The sequence below is a fragment of the Lissotriton helveticus genome, chromosome 3_1 (genome assembly GCF_964261635.1).
Source record: "Lissotriton helveticus chromosome 3_1, aLisHel1.1, whole genome shotgun sequence".
NCBI lineage: Eukaryota > Metazoa > Chordata > Amphibia > Caudata > Salamandridae > Lissotriton > Lissotriton helveticus.
The window spans coordinates 307,338,446-307,359,308 of record NC_136061.1 but is presented as its reverse complement, the minus strand read 5'-3'; the positions used below and the strand labels follow the sequence as shown (position 1 = coordinate 307,359,308).

The 20,863-nt window shown below is 48.4% G+C and overlaps 1 protein-coding gene across 1 annotated transcript in view; it reads right to left on the bottom strand.

Moving 5' to 3' along the window:
* Positions 1 to 10,323: 10,323 nt before the first annotated feature.
* Positions 10,324 to 20,863, bottom strand: part of LOC144822953 (L-asparaginase-like) — a 312,297-nt gene continuing 301,757 nt past the window's right edge. Inside the window, exons 7-9 of the mRNA XM_078681023.1 lie at positions 10,932 to 11,145; positions 10,536 to 10,733; positions 10,324 to 10,439 (exon numbers count right to left, since the gene is read on the bottom strand). Coding sequence (XP_078537149.1) covers positions 10,324 to 10,439; positions 10,536 to 10,733; positions 10,932 to 11,145 — 528 coding nt within the window. The remainder of the gene's footprint in view (positions 10,440 to 10,535; positions 10,734 to 10,931; positions 11,146 to 20,863) is intronic.

Sequence of the window (20,863 nt, the reverse complement as noted above, 5' to 3'; positions counted from 1 at the left end):
GGGCTGTCTGTGCGCCCGGGCTGAGACAGTTCCCGGGCGAACACACACAGACAGTTTTAAAGATTATCGCAGCCGCAGCCGAGTACTTCACAGGTCCTTAAAAGACCATTTACATGTTAGTGAGCCTTTGTTTATTTTTTTCACCCCTTCATCTCCACTGGTGAAAGGCGACAAAGGTCACCTTTGCCTCTTGTTTTGCTGTGTCGATATTTCTCTTTCGGTGCAGTGCAGGAGAAAATAAGTTTGTTTATTTTTATTCACCTTTCCTGACCCCTGCAGCTGCTTATCACATCAGGCTGTGACACAACGTTTGACTAATGGAGTAGTAGGTAAGAGGATGTGTTACTATTTGTTTTTCTTTTTAAAATCTGCACAGGCCCAGCAGGACACATACTTCTTGTGTGCTGCATTTGAACAGTTTTTATCATTATCATGGCTGATGCAGAACAACAATAAGACAATCCAAAATGCCCAAATAAATCTGGCGATTAATGATCCTGCTGGAGAGTAATCATTTGTCTGTTAGTAGTTTTTAAATGCAGATGAACTGTATTTTTTGTGGATAGCTCAGTGGGTTACTGCCTTTGTCACTGAGATCCTGAGAACCCTCTTAAAATATACTGCCTACCAGTATGGATGACACGACAGACTTACAACGCCGCCACCCTCAACGCACTCAAACCCGGACGGAACCCTGCCTGCTACCGAGCCACCCCGAAACGCACCCACGGACCCTTCACCTGCCAAGCCTGCAAGTTCACCTGCCTCTGGACCTGCACCGCACCCGAAAGGTCAGGCACCAGCAACAGTCACCTTAAGTGCATCCTGCTCAACACCCGCTCCGTCCACAGACACGCCGTCGAACTCTGGAACCTCCTCGACACAACATCACCGGACGTGGCATTCCTCACGGAAACCTGGATGAACGCCTCCTCAGCGCCCGACATCGCCATAGCCATCCCGGACGGATACAAGATCACCCGTAGGGATCGCGTCAACCAGACCGGAGGAGGCATCGCCATCGTCCGCATCGCCATCGTCCACAGAAACACCATCCGCATCACGACCAACTCCGACGACACCCTCACCGCCGCCGAGCACCTCCACTTCCAGATACACGCCGATCCCAAGACCACCCTCAGAGGCACCCTCATCTACAGACCCCCGGGACCACGCACACAATTCAGCGAAGCCATCGCAGACTTCATCAGCCCGCAGGCCCTCACCTCCTCTGACTACATCCTCCTAGGGGACCTCAACTTCCACCTGGAGAACAACAAGGACAGCAACACCACCGCCCTGCTGGACAACCTCGCCAACCTCGGACTCAAGCAACTGGTGAACACCCCTACCCACTACGCTGGCCACACGCTCGACCCCATCTTCTCCCCCAGCAAGCACATCTCCTTCAGCCACTTCACCGGACTTCACTGGACTGATCACAGCTGCGTACACTTCAGCTTCAAGAAAACTACGACCCACCACCACCCACAACAAGCCCTCCGCAGGAGCTGGAGCAAGATCACCGCCGAACAGCTCACCACCTCCCTCAGCCAGAACCCTCCCGCCAGCACAACGGACCCCAACGAAGCAGCCCGCAACTTCACACAGTGGCTCACCAACTGCGCGACGACCTCGCACCACTGAAGAACCCTCCCAGCAGACCTGGCAGCAAGAAAGCCTCGTGGTTCACCCACGAACTCAAAACATCCAAGAAGAACTGCCGCACCCTTGAAAAAGCCTGGCGCCACGACCAGAATACAGAAAACATGACTGCCCTCAAGAACGCCACCCGCACACACCACCAGCTGATCCGCACCACCAAAAAGACAACTTTCAAAGAACGACTGGACAACAACACCCACAACAGCAAGGAACTCTTCGGCATCATCAAAGAGCTCTCCAACCCCAGCGCCGGAAACAACAACATCACTCCCTCACAAGACCTCTGCGACTCACTCGCCGCCTTCTTCCACCGCAAGATCGCCGACATACACAACATCTTCGGTGCACCATCCACGCACCCCACCACTGAACCAACGCCCCCCACCACCACCCTCTGCGCCTGGACCCCGGTCAGCACCGAAGACACCACCCGCATGATGAACACCATCCACTCCGGATCCCCAACCGACCCCTGCCCCCACCACGTCTTCAACAAGGCCGACTACATCATCGCGCCCCAACTCCGGGACATCATCAACATCTTCTTCAGCACCGCCACCTTCCCGGAGAGCTGGAAGCATGCCGAGCTCAGCGCCCTCCTGAAGAAACCAACAGCGGAACCCACCGACCTCAAGAACTTCCGCCCCCATCTCGCGCCTCCCTTTTCCTGCCAAAGTCATAGAGAAGACCGTCAACAAACAGCTCGCCGCCTTCCTCGAGACAAACGGATCCCTCGACCCCTCACAGTCCGGTTTCCGAGCCAACCACAGCACTGAGACCGCCCTCATCGCAGCCACCGACGACATCAGATCCCTGATCGACAATGGGGAAACAGCCGCCCTCATCCTCCTGGACCTCTCTGCAGCGTTCGACACTGTCTGCCACCGCACCCTAATACAGCGCCTCAACAACATCGGAATCCAGTAGAAGGCACTGGAGTGGATCATCTCATTCCTCGCCGGAAGAACCCAGAGAGTCCGCCTACCCCCGTTCAGATCCGAGGCCACCGAAGGCATCTGCGGCGTACCACAAGGATCCTCACTCAGCCCCACCCTCTTCAACGTCTACATGAGCCCCCTTGCAGCTATCGCACGCCAACACAACCTTAACATCATCTCCTAAGCTGATGACACCCAGCTCATCCTCTCCCTCACCAACGACCCCGCCAGAGCCAGTCTACACGAAGGAATGAAAGACGTCGCCGAGTGGATGAAGAACAGCCGCCTGAAACTGAACTCTGACAAAATGGAAGTCCTCATCCTGGGATCATCCCCCTCCGCCTGGGATGACTCCTGGTGGCCCCTGCCCTAGGCACCACCCCCAAACCAACAGACCACACACGTAACCTGGGCTTCATCCTGGACTCCTCCCTCGCGATGACCAGACAAGTCAACGCCGTCTCGTCATCCTGCTTCAACACCTTGTGCATGCTCCGTAAGATCTTCCGATGGATCCCCACCGAAACCAGGAAGACGGTCACGCAGGCACTTGTCACCAGCCGACTGGACTACGGGAACACCCTCTACGCAGGAACCACTGCCAAACTACAGAAAAGACTCAAGCGCATACAGAACGCCTCCGCACGACTCATCCTGGACAACCCCCGCCGCAGCCACATCTCCACCCACCTGAGAGACCTGCACTGGCTCCCTGTCAGCAAGAGGATCACGTTCAGACTCCTGACCCACGCACATAAGGCTCTCCACGACCTGGGCCCCAAATACCTCAACGACCGCCTCACTTTCTACAAGCCCAACCACCAGCTGCGATCGACCAGCCTCGCCACAGTACCACGCATTCGCAGAGCCACCGCTGGAGGAAGATCCTTCTCCTACCTGGCAGCCAAGACATGGAACTCCCTCCCCATCCACCTACGGCTGACCCACGACCATCTCTCCTTCAGGAAGCAACTCAAGACCTGGCTTTTCGAGCAGTAACAGACCCCTCCCCCCCCCCAGCGCCTTGAGACCCTCTGGGTGAGTAGCGCGCTATATAAATTGCTTGATTGATTGATTGATTGATACACCTTGTAATCCTCATTGGCTTATGTGACATTCCGTATAGACAGATTTACATACTTGTATGATTCATTGTCTCTGTATAATGTGTGCGTGGTGTAAAGTACTGACACACACTGCACTACACTGATATGAATAGCGCTATACAACAAATGAAATGCATATGAGAGAGGGGCTACGTAAAGATGAGGGGCACTGGTGGAGGGTGGCAGTGAGTGAATCTGAGGAGGAGGTAGTGGGAGGGGCTATGGAGCGATGAGGGGCACTGTTGGAGGGTGGCAGTGAGGGAATCCGAGGAAGAGGTCATGGGGTGGAGGGGGTGCTAGGGAGAGATAATGGGCACTGGTAGAGGTGGTAGTGAGAGAGTCTGGGGAGGAGGTCATGGTGGGAGGGGCTACAGAGAGATGAGGGACACTGGTGGAGGGTGGCAGTGAGGGAGTCCAAGGAGGAGGTCAATAGGGGGAGGGACTATGGAGCAATGAGGGGCACTGTTGGAGGGTAGTAGTGAGGGAATCCATTGAGGTCAATAGGGGGGAGCATGGAGGGATGAGGGGCACTGGTGGAGGGTGGCAGTGAGGGAATCAGAGGAAGAGGTCAAGGGGTGGAGGGGGGAGCTAGGGAGAGATAAGAGGCACTGGGGAGGGTGGTAGTAAAGGTATTTACGGAGAAAGAGGTTATTGGGGTGGCGCCAAAAAAGACTTTCGCATCAGCGCTAAAGCCGGCCCTGTCATGGCCTTTCTGTTTTTGTTTATTTAATTAGCAGTTGGGTCATAAGGGCTACTGCGGAACATACTTTAAAAGTGCGTGCTAATTATATTTACTGCTATAGTCAATGTTTGAAGTTTGAAGGTGATTTTACTAATGTTTTTACTGGGAAAAATTAAAGTGGAGCCCGATGGTGCCTGATATGGGGCTGGGGCCCAAGGTCAGCTGTGAGATAAGGTGCACTGGAGAGGAGTAGTGGATAATCAAGCCTGTAAGGGAGTGCGTTGCAGTGTCCGGGGTCAGGTGGAGGTAGTAATGAAGAGGGATTCTCCCTGAAGGCTCGCACAGAGGGAGCCCGAGAAGTGTCACTTGCCTGATATTTCCACCTCAGAAACCTCCTCTTTCCATCAAAGGAATATTACATGGAAAAAACACTTTTTGAGTGATAATATTTAGAAAGAGACTTGGAAAAGAGTGCATTTTACTGGGCCTTGTAAGACTAAGAAGAGAAAAAGGAGGACCCTGACGCAGGCCTGCCCAGACATATATGCGACAAATCGAGCCCTCAGTGGCCCACCCAAATGCACCCTTGGCCCACCCAAATAAAAATTCCTGGAGCCGGGCCTGTTTCGAAGTCTCGTGAAAAGAGCTAGACAAAATTATTTTTACGCCCAGGTTTTGAAGTCACTTCTGCTGTGAGCGATCCATAAACCTGTGACAGCAACTTAAAGGAGACAGTCCGTCATTTTGACTTTTGTAGTGAAATGTTTTCTCATCTTTCGTAATACACGCTTTGCGGGCATAGCATTAAAAACAGTAGTGCTGGCTTCTCTTACACACAAATCAGAAACCACAGAGGCAGCAGAAGTGAAAGCAATTCCCAGATCCCAGCAGCACTGATGCAAGCTTCTCGGACATACAGAAAGGTACAACAAGCATTGCAAGGCAGAAGCAATGCAAGCTTTACACACCAAACAGGCCAAAAGCTAGTCCAGCTTCTGTCTCTCCCACATTAGGTAAACATGGATAGTATACACACATAGTCCACACACACTCCACAGCACAGGTGCACATTTTCCTCACAATAAGGGGAGGTGTACATGAGCAGTAATGCATACTTTTTATATTTGTGCACGCAGTGCAGGCTTCCCTCGCACACACAACTTCTCAGAAGTAGAGCAACTCTTCCTCATTAATACTATGTACATAATATGTAGTTGCAATAAGCATCTCTTATAACAAACATACCTCTTTACTTCCCCTAGTCCATGCGCCACGCTCCACACAAAGAAAAGGAAGTGGCGCCTCGCACTCGCTGGCAAATTGGAAGGTAGCAAAGAAGAGTGATAATGATGCCAACGAATGGTAATTTACGGGTGGACTAAAAGCCCCTTTTTAGAGGGTGTTTTTTGTTGTTGTCAATTTAGGTGATCCCTAAAAAGACTTAGGGGCAGATTTACAATAACTGGCGCATCCCTGCATATCAGCAGGGATGCACCAGTTATTGTGCACCGCATTTACAATGCGGCGCACCATGGGGCAAAAATGGACAGATGCGTGACGCATCTGCTGCCGTAAAGACGGGGCATTGCTGGAGTTGCATCGCAAGCGCGACGCAGCTCCAGCAAGGCTCGGGGGTGCCCTATCTTTCAAATGCTGCGTCAATCCTTACGCCTGCTTCAAGCAGGCGCAGGGTTTTGACGCAGCATGGCCTTAAAAGTAGCTGAGTGAAATCTTCACTCAGCCACTTTTAGGAGGCGTTCCTGCGCTGGAACGCCCCCCCCCCCTGCGCCGGAACGCCTACATGTGGCACAGGGCTTTACAACGTGATGCATCTCCCAGATGCGTAACTTTGTAAGTACCCCGCACCATGGCGCTGGCTTTGCGCCACCGCTGCGTCACAAAAGTGATGCAACGGAGGGGTAAAAGACTCCAAGGGGCTTGTAAATCTGCCCCTTAGGATCAATATATATTGAACATATGCATAGAAAGTCAATGCTTTAGCTTTATCCATGCACATAAAAGAATAGTTATTCTCCTATGAATTTATATTAGGTTTAAAGAAGGGAGACTGCCAGCTCGAAGGTGAACCTCAAGATTTTAGAATGAAAAAAATTAAACTGATGCAACTATGCATGCCAAGAGGTCAAGAGGCTAATAGGGTGTCTAGAACCAAAGAGTGTCTGGTAGGGAAACTCAGCATTTGGTAATTAACTATAAATCCAGTCTGAAAAGAAATAAATTGTTTACCTCTACTAGATGAATAAACTGTTTGAGATTGTTGAAAGTAAGAACACTGTGACATTTTAAGAGATGGTGTTGTCCTGTCCTCGGTACACTTTCCGACTTGGTCACAGTGTTGACTTGTTAACTTTCAGAGTATATTTTAAGATCCAAGTACAATGGAAGATCGTCCACTCTCACAGGGGTATGTAATAACAAGCATTGGCATAGCCAATATGTCTCGCCTTTGGGACCTTATAAGTGTTTAGCCATGCAACAGTTGCTGTTGCACCAAGGATATTGTGCTGCATAACTAATGGTCATATTACCAAGCAATAGCGATAATTATCGCTATTGCTTGGTTAGAGACAAAATTTTACCGCTGAGCTGCGGCGATTTTTACCGCAGATAAACCTTGGTATTACCAAGGTTTATCGCAAATGCGATAAAAAACGGCCGCAATGCATGAATATCACTGAAAAGTCAGCGATATTCTTGCATTACCGAGCTAATGCTCTTAGCCATGTTATCAACCTCCCATTGGATAACATGGCTAAGAACTGCTCAGGGCAGGTGTTAGCTTTTGGAGATATTCGCGCTTAGTGCGAATATCTCCAAAAGTTGGTAATAGGAGATAGCGATGTTAGCGACTGTTTCCAGTCGCTAACATCTTGGCACGCCCACTTTGCATGTCATTAGTGATAAATATCACTGACATGCAAAGTGGAGCCCAAGATGGTCGCTATCTCCTACTAGCTGTCGCTAACTGGTGTTAGCGACAGCTAGGTAATAGGGAGATAATTTTATCACCGCTTTCTTGGCTTTTAAAGCCAAAAAAGCGGAGATAAACCCCCTTGATAATATGCCCCTAAATACTTATATGGTTCCAAATGCGAGACCTATTGCCCATGCCAATGCTTGTTGCCGGTTGTTGCTGGGCCATATCAGAGGAGGGAGAGCCATGGCTTCCTCCCTTTCCTCGAAAGGGCCGAGCCTGCCCCTTCCCAGTCGTAGAAGAATTACCAAAAGCATGTCTGTAGGAAAACCCCTGACCTCTAGCTGCAGGTTTCAATGGTGTCAGACGTTTACGGTCTACTTCTGATTTCTTTAATAACTTCTCTTGTTGAGGACCAAACAGTTTTACCCCACTGAAAGGTAGATGAGATAGGAGTGCCGTCTGGGAGCTCTCCGCCTTCCATGACCGCATCCATATGTGGGGTCTAGCTGAGATAATTGATCCCGAAAGGGCTGCTGCCACTGTCAGGTAATCAAAGGTAATGTCTGATAGGAAGCATGCCTGTTGTTTCATAATAGACAGTCGAGAGCTAATATCTTCCCCCTGTGTAGTTCTTCTGACAAGGCCTGAAAGTCATGCAAGAGGGACTGTACCACATATGCAGCATATTCTCCTGCACTAATTGAAAAAATTTGAGACAGAATAGTCTCTTTTGGCTGCACTGTCCACTTTTTCATCAACTTGGCCATTTAGGGAGGCATCTTCAGATATGATGGAGCCACTGGAAACTAGGCCCTCCATAAGGGAGTCCACTTTCCCCTGTAGAGCGAACAGATTTTGGAAATTACTGACAGGATACTCCTTGGCTAGGAATCTAGGAAAACCAGTTTTTCCACCTCAGACCCTTCCTGCACAAATACAATCATCCCCACAGCGCAAGCACCCTTGAAAAATTACACAAGGGTGCCTGTGCTGATGCATGGCAGCCAATTGTGTGCTAAAACAGGGGAAGCACAGGGATGCATTGTATTGTTGGTAAGATTGCGCATCCCTGTGCTTAGAAAATGACACAGCACGGCACAGCAAAATGATTTGCAGTGCAGCACTGAGGAGCATATTAGCAATCTCCTGCGATAATTATTGCTCAGCGCTTTTAGCGTGAGGATAATTATCGCAGGCTAACGCTGGTTCCTATCACGGAGATAGCGTGCTATCAGCAACGCTTATCTCCCAAGTGATAGGAATCCATACGTCAGCTGGAAAACAGTGTGATTATTGCTGGATATCGAGCGATAATCACACTGCTACCAGCGAAACCTTGCTGATAGGGCAGGGTGATCTTAACCATGTAATCCACCTCCCATTGGATTACATGGCTAAGTCAGGTCACAAGCAGGCTTTAGAAAAGTAGCGTTAACTGTGGTTAGCGCTACTTTTCTTAATGCTCTGCTTGTTAGCATGCAGCTTGATAATTGAAGAAATGTCGGTTAGCGACATTTCTCCAGTTATTTTGGCACGGAACGCCCGCTTTGCATCTCATTAGAGATGCAAAGCTGGGCGTTGTTGAAAAGGGCGCAAAATCAACAAAACACATGATAGTGTGTCTTTGCTGATGAGGCGATGACATTATTGCCGCTTTTCGGGCAAAAACGGTCGCAAAAGCGGCGATAATTTCATATCGCCGCCTTGCTAATATGCCCCTGAGTTATTTTCTTGTAGATGAGGCCCTAAGGGGCATATTAGCAATCTCCTGCGATAATTATCGCTCAGTGCTTTTAGCGTGAGGATAATTATCGCAGGCTAACGCTGATTCCTATCTGGGAGATAGCGTGCTATCAGCAACGCTTATCTCCCAAGCGATAGGAATCCATGCGTCAGCTGGGAAACAGTGTAATTATTGCTGCAAATCCAGCGATAATCACCCTGCTACCAGTGAAACCTTGCTGATAGGGCAGGGTGATCTTAGCCATGTAATCCACCTCCCATTGGATTACATGGCTAAGTCAGGTCACAAGCAGGCGTCAGGAAAGTAGCGTTAACTCTGGTTAGCGTTACTTTTCTTAATGCGCTGCTTGTTAGCGTGCAGCTTGATAATTGGAGAAATGTCGGTTAGCGACATTTCTCCAGTTATTTTGGCATGGAACGCCCACTTTGTATCTCATTAGAGATGCAAAGCTGGGCGTTGTTGAAAAGGGCGTAAAATCAGCAAAACACGCGATAGCCTGTCTTTGCTGAAAAGGCAATGAAATTATTGCTGCTTTTCGGCTGAAAACGGCCGCAAAAACCGGCAATAGTTTCATATCGCCGCCTTGCTAATATGCTCCCAGGTGCTTTAACTTCAGGACCGTGACGAGGAAGTCAGAGGAGGAAGGTCATGTTAAAAAAGATAATTGAGTCTTGTGGTACATAATATATTTATTGGTGCTGCAACGATAAACTTGAAAAGAGGGTATTTAGTTGCACCAGGTTAACCTCTACAGAATTATGAAGTTACCTACAACCATCTATCTTTTGAAACTACAAGTTAACTTTAGGCGTACATGGCAGACGAAATGGGGCTTCCAAAATAAAAAAATAAAAAATAGGAATACATCAAGAATTCATGCAACAGGGGCAAATTACGTTGGCATCTGTAGTTGGCAAGACACAATAAAAAGAAGGTATTTTATTTAAGTTATTTTTATTGTCCTTTCATAATTCACGAGATCTTTCAAATACAATTTGAGGTAACACTGAATATCTCTGCAAATTCGTTTGGCTTGGCTTCATGCACAACCCATGCTTCGCCTTCTTGATGCCATTACTCTCGTTCTGGTGCATGACCGCCGGTCCATTCACATGCTTGCTTTCCCACTGAGGTAACCAGTAGACCTGCTGTATCTCTCCTTGGTCAAATTATGAGATTCCTGAGAATCTTGTTAAGCTCCTTTCTTGTGAGAAGAATTCCATGACCTGATGCTGAGATTTATAGGATTTCTATTTGTCTGACTCCTTCCTTCTGGGAGATAATTCCAGGTGCTTCTTCTTCTGAGATTGTTGGGATTCTTGTTTAAGATCTATGTTTCTGCTACCTTTCTGTGGCTGCTCAAATTCTTGTGTGCTAAGGTCCTCATCTGCTTGATGTGATATCAGAACACCTGTCAGAGATTGCTGGGGTTCTTCTTCGTTCGGATCCTGGCTTCCGTTACCTTTCTGTGGCTGCTCAGATTCTTGTATGCTAAGGTCCTCATCTGCTTGATGTGATTTCAGAACACCTTTCAGAGATAGCTGGGGATCTTCTTCGTTCGGGTCCTGGTTTCTGACAGAAATTTTGCGGACACCTTTCTGACGTTGCTCAAATTCTTGTTTGCTCAGGTCCTCGTCTGCTCGAGGTGATTTGAGAATACCTTTCGGAGATTTTTGGTGCTCTGCTTCGTTAGGATCCTGGCTTCCGAGAGAAAATTTCCGGACATCTTCCTGAGACTGCTCATAGTCGTCTGTGCTCAGGTCCTCGTCTGCTTCAGGTGATTTCGGTGTATCATTCAGAGATTGCTGGGACTCCTCTTCGTTAAGATCCTGGCTTCCGAGAGAAAATTTCCGGATACCAGTCTGAGACTGCTCAAAATCTTGTTCGCTTATCTCCTCCACAACCTGGGGTGATCTCAGAACACGTTTCCGAGAAGTGTGTGGGTCTTGTTTGCCAAAGACACGCAATTCTTTTTTCATATTTTTCCCATAGGTTTCCAAAAGTATTTCTAGATCCTCATAGCCCAAACGCCGGGCATCATCAATGGGCCTTTTATTCCATCTGTCTTTTAGCTGGAAGAGTGGACAGGGAGAAAGAAAGATTATCCTGGCATCAATGACATGAACCTAAGGGGTGATATATACACATGGCATGAATCATTTGATCCGAAGGATAATTAATCATTAGCAATGGTAGTAATGACAACAATATGCATTGTTATTGTTAACATGAGTCCAATAATAAGAATGATAACTACATCGATCACAATACCTTGACTAATAATACTTGCTACAACAATGAAAATAATTCTAATGAGTAATATTAGTCTCATAATTGTCATTAGGATTATTTCCAAAACCCTTATCCTCGATACTTTATTATTCCATACTATGGTCCCTTAAGTATAAGAATTAGAGTATGCCTTACTTTATATTTATTTTTCAGAAGTTTTTCAACATAGTACCTGTTTTCAAACACGTTTTCTGGTTTTGGAAACAGTATGTTTTTTTCCACAGAATTTGCATAGACCCTGAAAACAGACCCCTTATATTTCGCCTTAATGGCTGAATGCTGCCTTGTAAATAATGTGTAAGCAAGAACAATTCCCAACAGGATTTATGTAGAGACAGTTTCAAAAGTGTATGCAATATGCATTACAAAGGAGGAAGAGACAAGGAGTCAATTGATTTTAGAGGAGGTGGTATAATTTACCAAGAAGCAAGGGAAAAGATCATTCATATGTCAATACAGTTTGAAACAGCACTGTACAGAACGGATCTTGTGACAACCCAGTGACACTTGGTGCAAGGTGATATATACAATATGGTGATAGTGAATGTGCAAGTGCTTAAAAACAACAGCATTGGCGACGCATTAACCGAAGTATTTACATCAAATAATGGCTCCAAAAACCAAGTTATAATCACTCGAAACACAGTTATTTATACAGGAGCACAAGACGTGATATGCGTCGTAAAATTCAAGCTGTACAGTCGACGGCGTTTCGATCCCCTTTAGTCGGGATCGTCATCAGGACAGGGTTGTCGATGGAAACAGTGAGTTATACCCAGGCGGGCCAGCGAGGGTATTTGAAGTCCGATTGGTCACTCAATGGTCGATCGCTGATAGAAGCTTTGACTTGAACAGCGGGCGGGACTTGCTGCGCCTGATTTAAGCAGGGCGGCAGAAGGCAAAAGGGGCTCTTCTGGTGGATGGGCTGCCGGCAGTGAATGCGGGAGCCCATCCACCAGAAGAGCCCCTTTTGCCTTCTGCCGCCCTGCTTAAATCAGGCGCAGCAAGTCCCGCCCGCTGTTCAAGTCAAAGCTTCTATCAGCGATCGACCATTGAGTGACCAATCGGACTTCAAATACCCTCGCTCGCCCGCCTGGGTATAACTCACTGTTTCCATCGACAACCCTGTCCTGATGACGATCCCGACTAAAGGGGATCGAAACGCCGTCGACTGTACAGCTTGAATTTTACGACGCATATCACGTCTTGTGCTCCTGTATAAATAACTGTGTTTCGAGTGATTATAACTTGGTTTTTGGAGCCATTATTTGATGTAAATACTTCGGTTAATGCGTCGCCAATGCTGTTGTTTTTAAGCACTTGCACATTCACTATCACCATATTGTATATATCACCTTGCACCAAGTGTCACTGGGTTGTCACAAGATCCGTTCTGTACAGTGCTGTTTCAAACTGTATTGACATATGAATGATCTTTTCCCTTGCTTCTTGGTAAATTATACCACCTCCTCTAAAAATCAATTAACTCCTTGTCTCTTCCTCCTTTGTAATGCATATTGCATACAGTTTTGAAACTGTCTCTACATAAATCCTGTTGGGAATTGTTCTTGCTTACACGATACACCCATCCCAACGAGGTCTATGGGTTTTCTCCTGTTATTCCTATACGCCTTGTAAATAAGGCACCCTTACAAGCTGTATTAAGCGTGAAAGGGAAGGGAAATGGGTGTTGCGGATGCCGTTCCGCTGCAACACCCATTGATTTTGATGCTGCCTCCTATTTACAAGGGCAGCATAAATAGGAGGCTGCCCCAAAATTAAGAACAAGGGAAACCTGGTCTTAAACAGGCAAAACGAGGAGATATTCTTTGTTTCTCCTCGTTTTTGCTGTTTCCATGTGTGCTGCCTTGAGCAGCACACATAGAAACGGCAAATTGCCAATGATTGTTTATATGCAGGAAGGTCCCCCTTCCTACACATAAACAATCATTTAAAATAATTAAGCAGCACATATAGAAGTTACAAAACAGCATTTAAACATTGTCTATGTGCAGGAAAGGGAACCTTCCTGCACATAAACAATCTTCCCTTCAACACAGGCACCCTTGCACTATACAAAGTTAGCACCAGTGCCTAGGGAAATGCAGGGCTGCATTATATTCTAGTAAATATGGTGCAGCCCTGCGTTTCTAAAGTGACGAAGCGTGTCATTAGCCTTCTTGGCTGAACAACATGCTTCAACCATTTTATTGTAACTATGGGGCATATTACCAACAAGTAGCGATATTGATCGCTAAATAGGCTTAGCAACGATTTTTTTATCGCTGCCTATCGCTGGATATATTAGCGGAGAAAACATGCTATTAGCAATGTTTTTCTCCATTATGCTAAAATATCCAGCGATAGCAGCGAAATGCGTGAGTATCGCTGAGAATACAGCGATATTCACGCATTAGCGACGAAATGCTCTTAGCCATGTTATCCACCTCCCATTGGATAACATGGCTAAGAACTGGTCTGAGCAGGAGTTGGTTTTTGGCGATAGCGGGAATATTTCCATTGCTACGCCTGCCTTGCTAATAGGCGATAGCGACGTTAGCGACTGCTTTCAGTCGCTAACAGGTTGGGTACGCCCACTTTACATGTCATTAGCGATAAATATCGCTGACATGCAAAGCGGGCCCCAAACCTCTCGCTATCGCCTAAAAACTGTCGCTAACATCAGTTAGCGACAGCTTGCTAATAGAGCGATAGAATTATCGCCGCTTAGCGGTCGAAAACGGCCGCTAAACCGGCAATAATTGCCTATCTCCACCATTGGTAATATACCCCTATGTCCCTCAGTTGCTTGGAAATAACGCAATCCAAGAGCACGTCCAGAGAATTTTATTTGGAAGAAGGACTGACAAAGACAGTAGGTTTCCTATTTTAACATATTGACTTTGCCAATACTTTTGCCATTGCTGTGCTGCATCTGCAAAAAGAAGAGATGCAATGACGAGAACGCGCATGTAAACACCATGAGGCGGCTTGTGGGTGCATCATTCCTTAAAAGTGCACATGCGTGATGACATATGTGAATGCCACATCTCCAACTTTGTGTACTCAAATTGAATGACGTGGGACAATTGTATTCATTCTTTTATTTACTGTTTCAAGGTGGCGGACACCACTTGGAGTAGTGAATAAAAATATGATTTTTTACTTGCCCGAAAGCACAAAAAAAAAAGAACAGAGCAAATGGCAGCTGCCAAGCCCCCACATAATGTAACTAAAACAATTTCAATGGCATGGGAGCGGTGGGGGAGCAATGGAAGAGTGGATGGGGGAGCAGCTGGGGTCAGCGGTCAGAAGAGATCGGTGGGAGGAAAGCAAGATGGGGGGCAACGGAAGAGCTTGAGCTGAAAGGGGAGTGTAAAAGCAGAAAAGTGCAGGTGGGCAAGAGCTGGAGATGTGAGGAGAAGGGATGAGGGAGCAGCATGTAGTGGATGGCACATTAAGGTTATTTGAGGGAGAGGGTGCAGCAAACAAGCTAGAGTGCTAGAAAACACATCCACTCAGTTTTTTTCTCTCTTTTTTTTCAGATTGGTTAAGGAAGGGTTGTGGGATAGCTGGGTCCTCCCGTTCTCCTTGCAAGAGGAAGTTCAGACCTGGGTGCAATATCAATGCACTCGCTGCTGTTAATTTTGGGTCACTTAATGGCCCACTGCGTATGGTCATAAGTTCCCCTTGTGGGTTTCACACTGGGAGGGTGGTGGGACAGGTGAGGTGAAGGGATTGCAGGGGGGGCTATTTAGGAAATGGGCAGTGCACAGGATTTAGGTAAGCGCATAGTAACTCATCTTTTTCCTTTCCTTGGTTTCTGTCATTTAGCAGTATGTCTAATTAAGGATAGCTTTTGCAATTAAATTGTTGGGTGGAGGGGATGCTAGTGAGCCCGGCTGCAAGATGGCCACCACCCTGTGAGCCTCTGCTGGCTGTATGGACAATCTGTTATGAATCCGGCAGCCTGGACAGACATCGTGAGTCCAAACTGTGGGGAATGGCCAGACGACCACTGAGTGATTGAGCCCAGGACTCGCTGGGACTTGCAGAACGAGGCGGAGATGAGCGGAGCCGCAAGAGAGGGTAAGATGGCGGCCCACTGTAATCCGCGAGTGCACTGCTGAGCTGGAGGCACTACACAGCTACTGGCAACTCTCAGCGCAACACTTTACTGGCCCTGTATCCCCCCGACCGGGGCTAGGTGACCAGGAGCCGACAAACACCACCAGGACACAGAAGGGGCAGCTGATATGCCCCGTGCAATGGAATGAGAGCAGCCCAATATCAGCGGCACAATCAAGACAGCAGCGACGCCTCACCAAGCTGCGGACGAAGCTCAGCGGAGACGAGGCTGAGACCCGGGCAACTGCGGGTCTGCAGCTGAGGACTGGGAGGCAGCAGGCCGAGGCCAGAGCAGTCCCAGTAGGGGCGTCACCCAAAACGGCCCACCCGATTCTGAAGGTGAGAGGTGCAGCAGCAGAGGGGCCCGGAAGAGGAGAGCGCACGGCTTCCTCCCCTGTAGATTAAGCTGAAACCGCTGGGATTAAAGCGGGTCGCTGGATGTGGCGTGGCCCCGCCCGAAAGACCATTAAGTGGTGGCACAAATCTTAGACTGAGAGCGAGACAGTGAAGGTGGGCTCAAGAGCCCCGTGGTGTCAGAACCTAGGCCACGATGACCCGGCAGATGGCAACAGGATGGTCAACTCTTGTGAGGCCTACCTCAGAGTGCAGTCCGGGGCCGGAGCAGACCACACGCTACAACAACGCAGAGAAACCGGAGCTAGGACAATGGGAGCAACTCCCAGCATAGCCTGCCAGACTAAGAAGGTGAGATGCGTTGCGGAAGGGGGACCCGGCAGGGAAGAGTACACGGCCCCCTCCCATGTGGAAGGTATAGAGACTGCGGGGACTCGAGCGGGCAGCTGGAATCAGAAAGGCCCCCATTCAGACCCAAAACGGACACTGAATCGTGGCGTGAATTGCAGCCTAAGCGAAAGCCGGTGCAAGTGGGCCCGCAAGGTCTGAAGTGGCGGAGATTACACTGCGACAACCTGGAAGATGCCATTGGGTCCGCTAGCTATGGAGAGATCTACCTGAGAGCGGCCTGGACTGGAACGGTAGCAGGCCCCGTGCCCAAGTGATGTAGAGTGGGGGGTGCCGAAATCAGAAAGAGAGAGGCACAGTGGAGGGGGGGGGGTTTACTGGCAGACATGTGCACTCGCCCCTGCCAGTGTAGTTCACGGGAAGCGGGACGTGGTAGCGGGGAGCGGCGAGCCCCCCCACTCTTCCCCAGAGGTGATACTGAGCACAAGCCATGGGCCTCAGAAGAAGCACCTTCACAGAGGATGGGCCGAGCTTTCCATGCCCACCAGCGAGGACCCAGGGCCAGGGGGCCCCACATGGGGCAAGTGCTACACGACAAATGTTAGCAGAGGGATAGCCAACAACGCCCTGCTAAGCCATAAGTAGAATATAGGCCAAACGGAGCGCTGCCCGAGTAGTCCAGGAGGACCTACCTGGCTGAACATAGCAGAGGAGAGTGACCACCCCCCTACTCCCTCACCGCGAGTGGGACCAAATACTGAAACAGCTCTTACCCCTGGAATACCACCGCTGCCCCTTCAGGGGGAATACCTACTACAGTGCAGGGAGACCCATTGAAGCCCTGACACCCAAGGAAGACCAGCAGCAAGAACAGCTACTGTTGAACTACCGCAGCGCACCGCGGGTGCTTAGGAGTGGCAAACAACCATGGGACAAACCAATGCCAGGCAATCGAAGCTTTCCTTTGAACAGCGTAAGGCACACCCTCAGAGGAAAAACAGCCAGAGATAACCCTGGAGGCCACGTCCACACCAGAACCAAACATCTATGAGATGTTTAAAGACCTTAAACAGTCTCTATCGGCCACTGATGTCAAAATTGACTGTGTGTCGGAGAAGCTAGACAGGCTTTTTTTTTTTACTTTTTTTTTTACATTTTAGAACATATTGCAAAAAGACAACACGTCGAGCACGATGATGATATATTACGAATCATTCAACAATTGTTATCTTTCAGTGATCGGGAATGCAAACCCCACAGACACATAACGGTTATACAGAGGTATTGTGTGAGCATGAAGAGGTACATAGCAGAAAATAAGACACATTAGTGGCATATACATTATAGAGAGATCGCAGATCTCTGTGTAACCTAAAAGCAGCACTTCAATTGTTGCTACGTTCACCTGAGTCCCCAACAATAGATCAACTGTCAACTGTGGGACAATGATTGATGATTGTGTGCTTCCCCATCCTCACCTTCCCTGACCACTATCTGGTCTTCGCCGTCCACAGCTGTCGTTCCCCGTTGTAGCATGTATGCTTGTAATGGTCCCCATATATCCTTAGGTCTAGAGGCGATGGGCTGAGTCTCTGCATAGATTCCACCCTGTTCCTGGCAGTATACCATATCTTGCATCCATTCTTTAAACTTCAGGGCTCTCCCCCTCCCCCAATGACATGCAAGCCTCCGTTTAGCCAGCAGTAGAGCGACATCTACAAATTTTCTGCTGCCATTTGGTATATGTGCTGTATGACCAAGTAATAAGATCAGGGGATCCTTATCAAAGCTGAAGTCCAGCATGTGTTCCAGGGCGTCATGTACCTGCTCCCAATATTGCCATACTTTTGGGCATTCCCAAGCCAGGGGCAAAAATCCAGCCCCCGGTTGTCTACATCGCTCACAACAGTCTGTGTCAGCTAGTTTCAACCTGTATTTCCTGGCAGGGGTGTAATATATTCTTTGCAGGAACTTACAGTGGATAACCGTAAATCGACAGCTTGAGGTGATGTGTCCCGTGACCTCACAGCAATATTCCCATTGCCTATCAGTGATCTCTCTCCCTAAATCATCGCTCCAGTGCCTCCTGGCCATCCCACCACCCCTTTAGTGTGTGCTCGGAGACTACTGTAGATGCCTGACACCAAGTGTGCACCGTCAGTGCTGCATATTATAACATTCAGGGGAGGAACAACGTCAGGCCCCCGCGGATAGTCTGAAAGTAGCGTTTTCATTCCCTCTCGTAGCCGTATATAGTAGAAAATCTCCAGAGGGCTAGGGGTAATGTTGCCCAATTTTTTTTTCCCTAGAGCGAAATACCCCGTTAAAGAACAGATCCCCCCACAAATTTATGTGAAGGCGCTTGCACATATTTTGAAAAACAAGTTCTTGTAGCACAACTAATCTGGGATGATAGGTAAGGGGCATACGTGGAGCATATAGCAAGGGAACTTGTAATTTACGCGGTATCCTCTGCCATGCATCGATCGCGCAAGACACCGTGGTTGGTGGTGTTCCATTCAGGGGCAAAGGTTGAGCAATCCAGTCCTCCACCGCAAGCTGCGGCATATATCGTGTAGGTGTAACCCAATGGTATACGTAATGTGCCTGAGCACTGAGATAGTATGCCTCGAAATCCGGGATGTCAAATCCCCCCTCACTATACGGCTGTGTCATAACAGCCCATTTAAGCCTCGGTTGTCGCCCTCCCCAAACTAGCCTAATCAGTTCCGATTTCAAAGTTTTAAAAAAAAAAAAGGCTCCCAGATGGTACGGTATTTTGAGGAAGAAATACAAGAAACAAGGCAATACGACCATTTTGATAAGGGAGACTCTGCCAGCCAGTGACAAAGGCAAGGTGATCCAGCGCGTGATACTATCCGTTAGTTTCGTCATGGCCGTACCATAATTCATCCGTAACGTCTCTTCCCTGTCTCTGGAGACCTGGATCCCCAGGTACTTTAGGTCAGAGTGGCACCACTCAAGAGGAAAATCTAAGGGGAATTCGGACACCGCAGGGGTCAATAGGAAAAACTGGGACTTGCCCCAATTTATAGCTACTCCCGACAGCCTGCCAAAAACTAAAAATTCACGTAGCAGGGCGTTCAGTTTATGGTGAGGATCTGTGACATACAGCGTCACATCGTCCGCGTAAAGCGATACAGAGATCTGACGCTGGAGGCATCGGAATGAACTATCCTGATGTAACTGCCTCAGTCGAAATGCCAGTGTTTCTATCGCAATGGCGAAAAGGAGGGGAGATAACGGACATCCCTGCCGGGTGCTCCTGGTTATGAACAACGATGCAGAGAGATGACCATTTACAAGTGCTTTCGGTGTAGGCTTATTGTATAATAACTGCACCCAGGCTAGGAAGACAGGAGGGAAGCCCATCTTCTGCAAGACAGTAAAAGGATATCGCCACTCCACTGAATCAAACTCCTTTGAGGCATCCAAAAACACAGCAGCGAGCGGGAATTCCGGCGCTACCTTTTGTATGAGGGAAAAAAGAGTACGCAGGTTATGACTGGTCGCCCTAGACGGGACGAATCCCGATTGATCCGGGAGTATTATTTGGGTCATGAGCAGGGACAGCCGTGGGGGCCAATACTTTGGCCAAGATTTTCGCGTCACAATTAATTAAGGATAAGGGATGGTATTAATCGCACTCAGTGGGATCCTTGCCCGGCTTCAGGAGGGACATGATCACTACTTCACGCATGGATTGTGGCAAAATACCCACCTCCATGGAGTCCTCAAATACTTCTCGCAATACCGACGCCATGATATCAATGTAACATTTATAAAACTCTGCCGGTATCCCTTCTAATCCCGGCGCCTTCCCATTTTTCAGGGACATGATCGCTTCCCTAATTTCATCCAACTCCAGAGGGGCACTCAAAAACTTCCTGTGAACATCGCTCAACCAACACAGGGCCACCTCTCCCAGGAAGCCATCTAGATCTACATACCCTGAGACCTGTGTGGAATATAAGCGCTCATAATGCATGGTGAGGATCTCCATAATTTTTGCATTATCCCTACATGCCTCCCCTTCCTGGTTAGTAATTTCAAGGATAGTATTATTACCTCGGACATTCCGTATGACCTTAGATAAAGCTCTCCCTGGCCTTTCTCCCTCACCATATTTCCGAGCCACCCAATATTTGCTTCGAAATTTCGTCTCACGCAGCGCCTCCTCCTCATACTCTGACAGTTTGACTCTAAACTCTTGTTGCGCAGCAGCCTTGTCCTCCCCCTGCATTCTCCTCTCTAGCCCTTTCAGGTCACCCTCCAGTTTATGTAACGTATGCTGAATGTCTCGTAACACCCCACAACCTTTAGCTATACACCACCCATGGACTGTGACCTTGAAGGCCTCCCACACCATCTCTACGCTGTCGACAGTGCCCTTATTACATGGAAAGAAGTCAATTATGTCTCTCTGTAACTCCTCCCTAAATGCTGCGTCTAAAAGAGCAGTGGGTTGCAGCCGCCAGGCAGGTCTGGTACAGTCACATCCAGGCACCGTCAATGCAAGAAGCACAGGACAGTGGTCCGAGTAGGTTTGGGCCAGATGCTTTGCATACCAACAACCAGGCCTCTGGACAAAAAACAATAATCTAGCCGCGCCCATGTGCCCGTATATGAGGTGAAGTGCATGCCCTC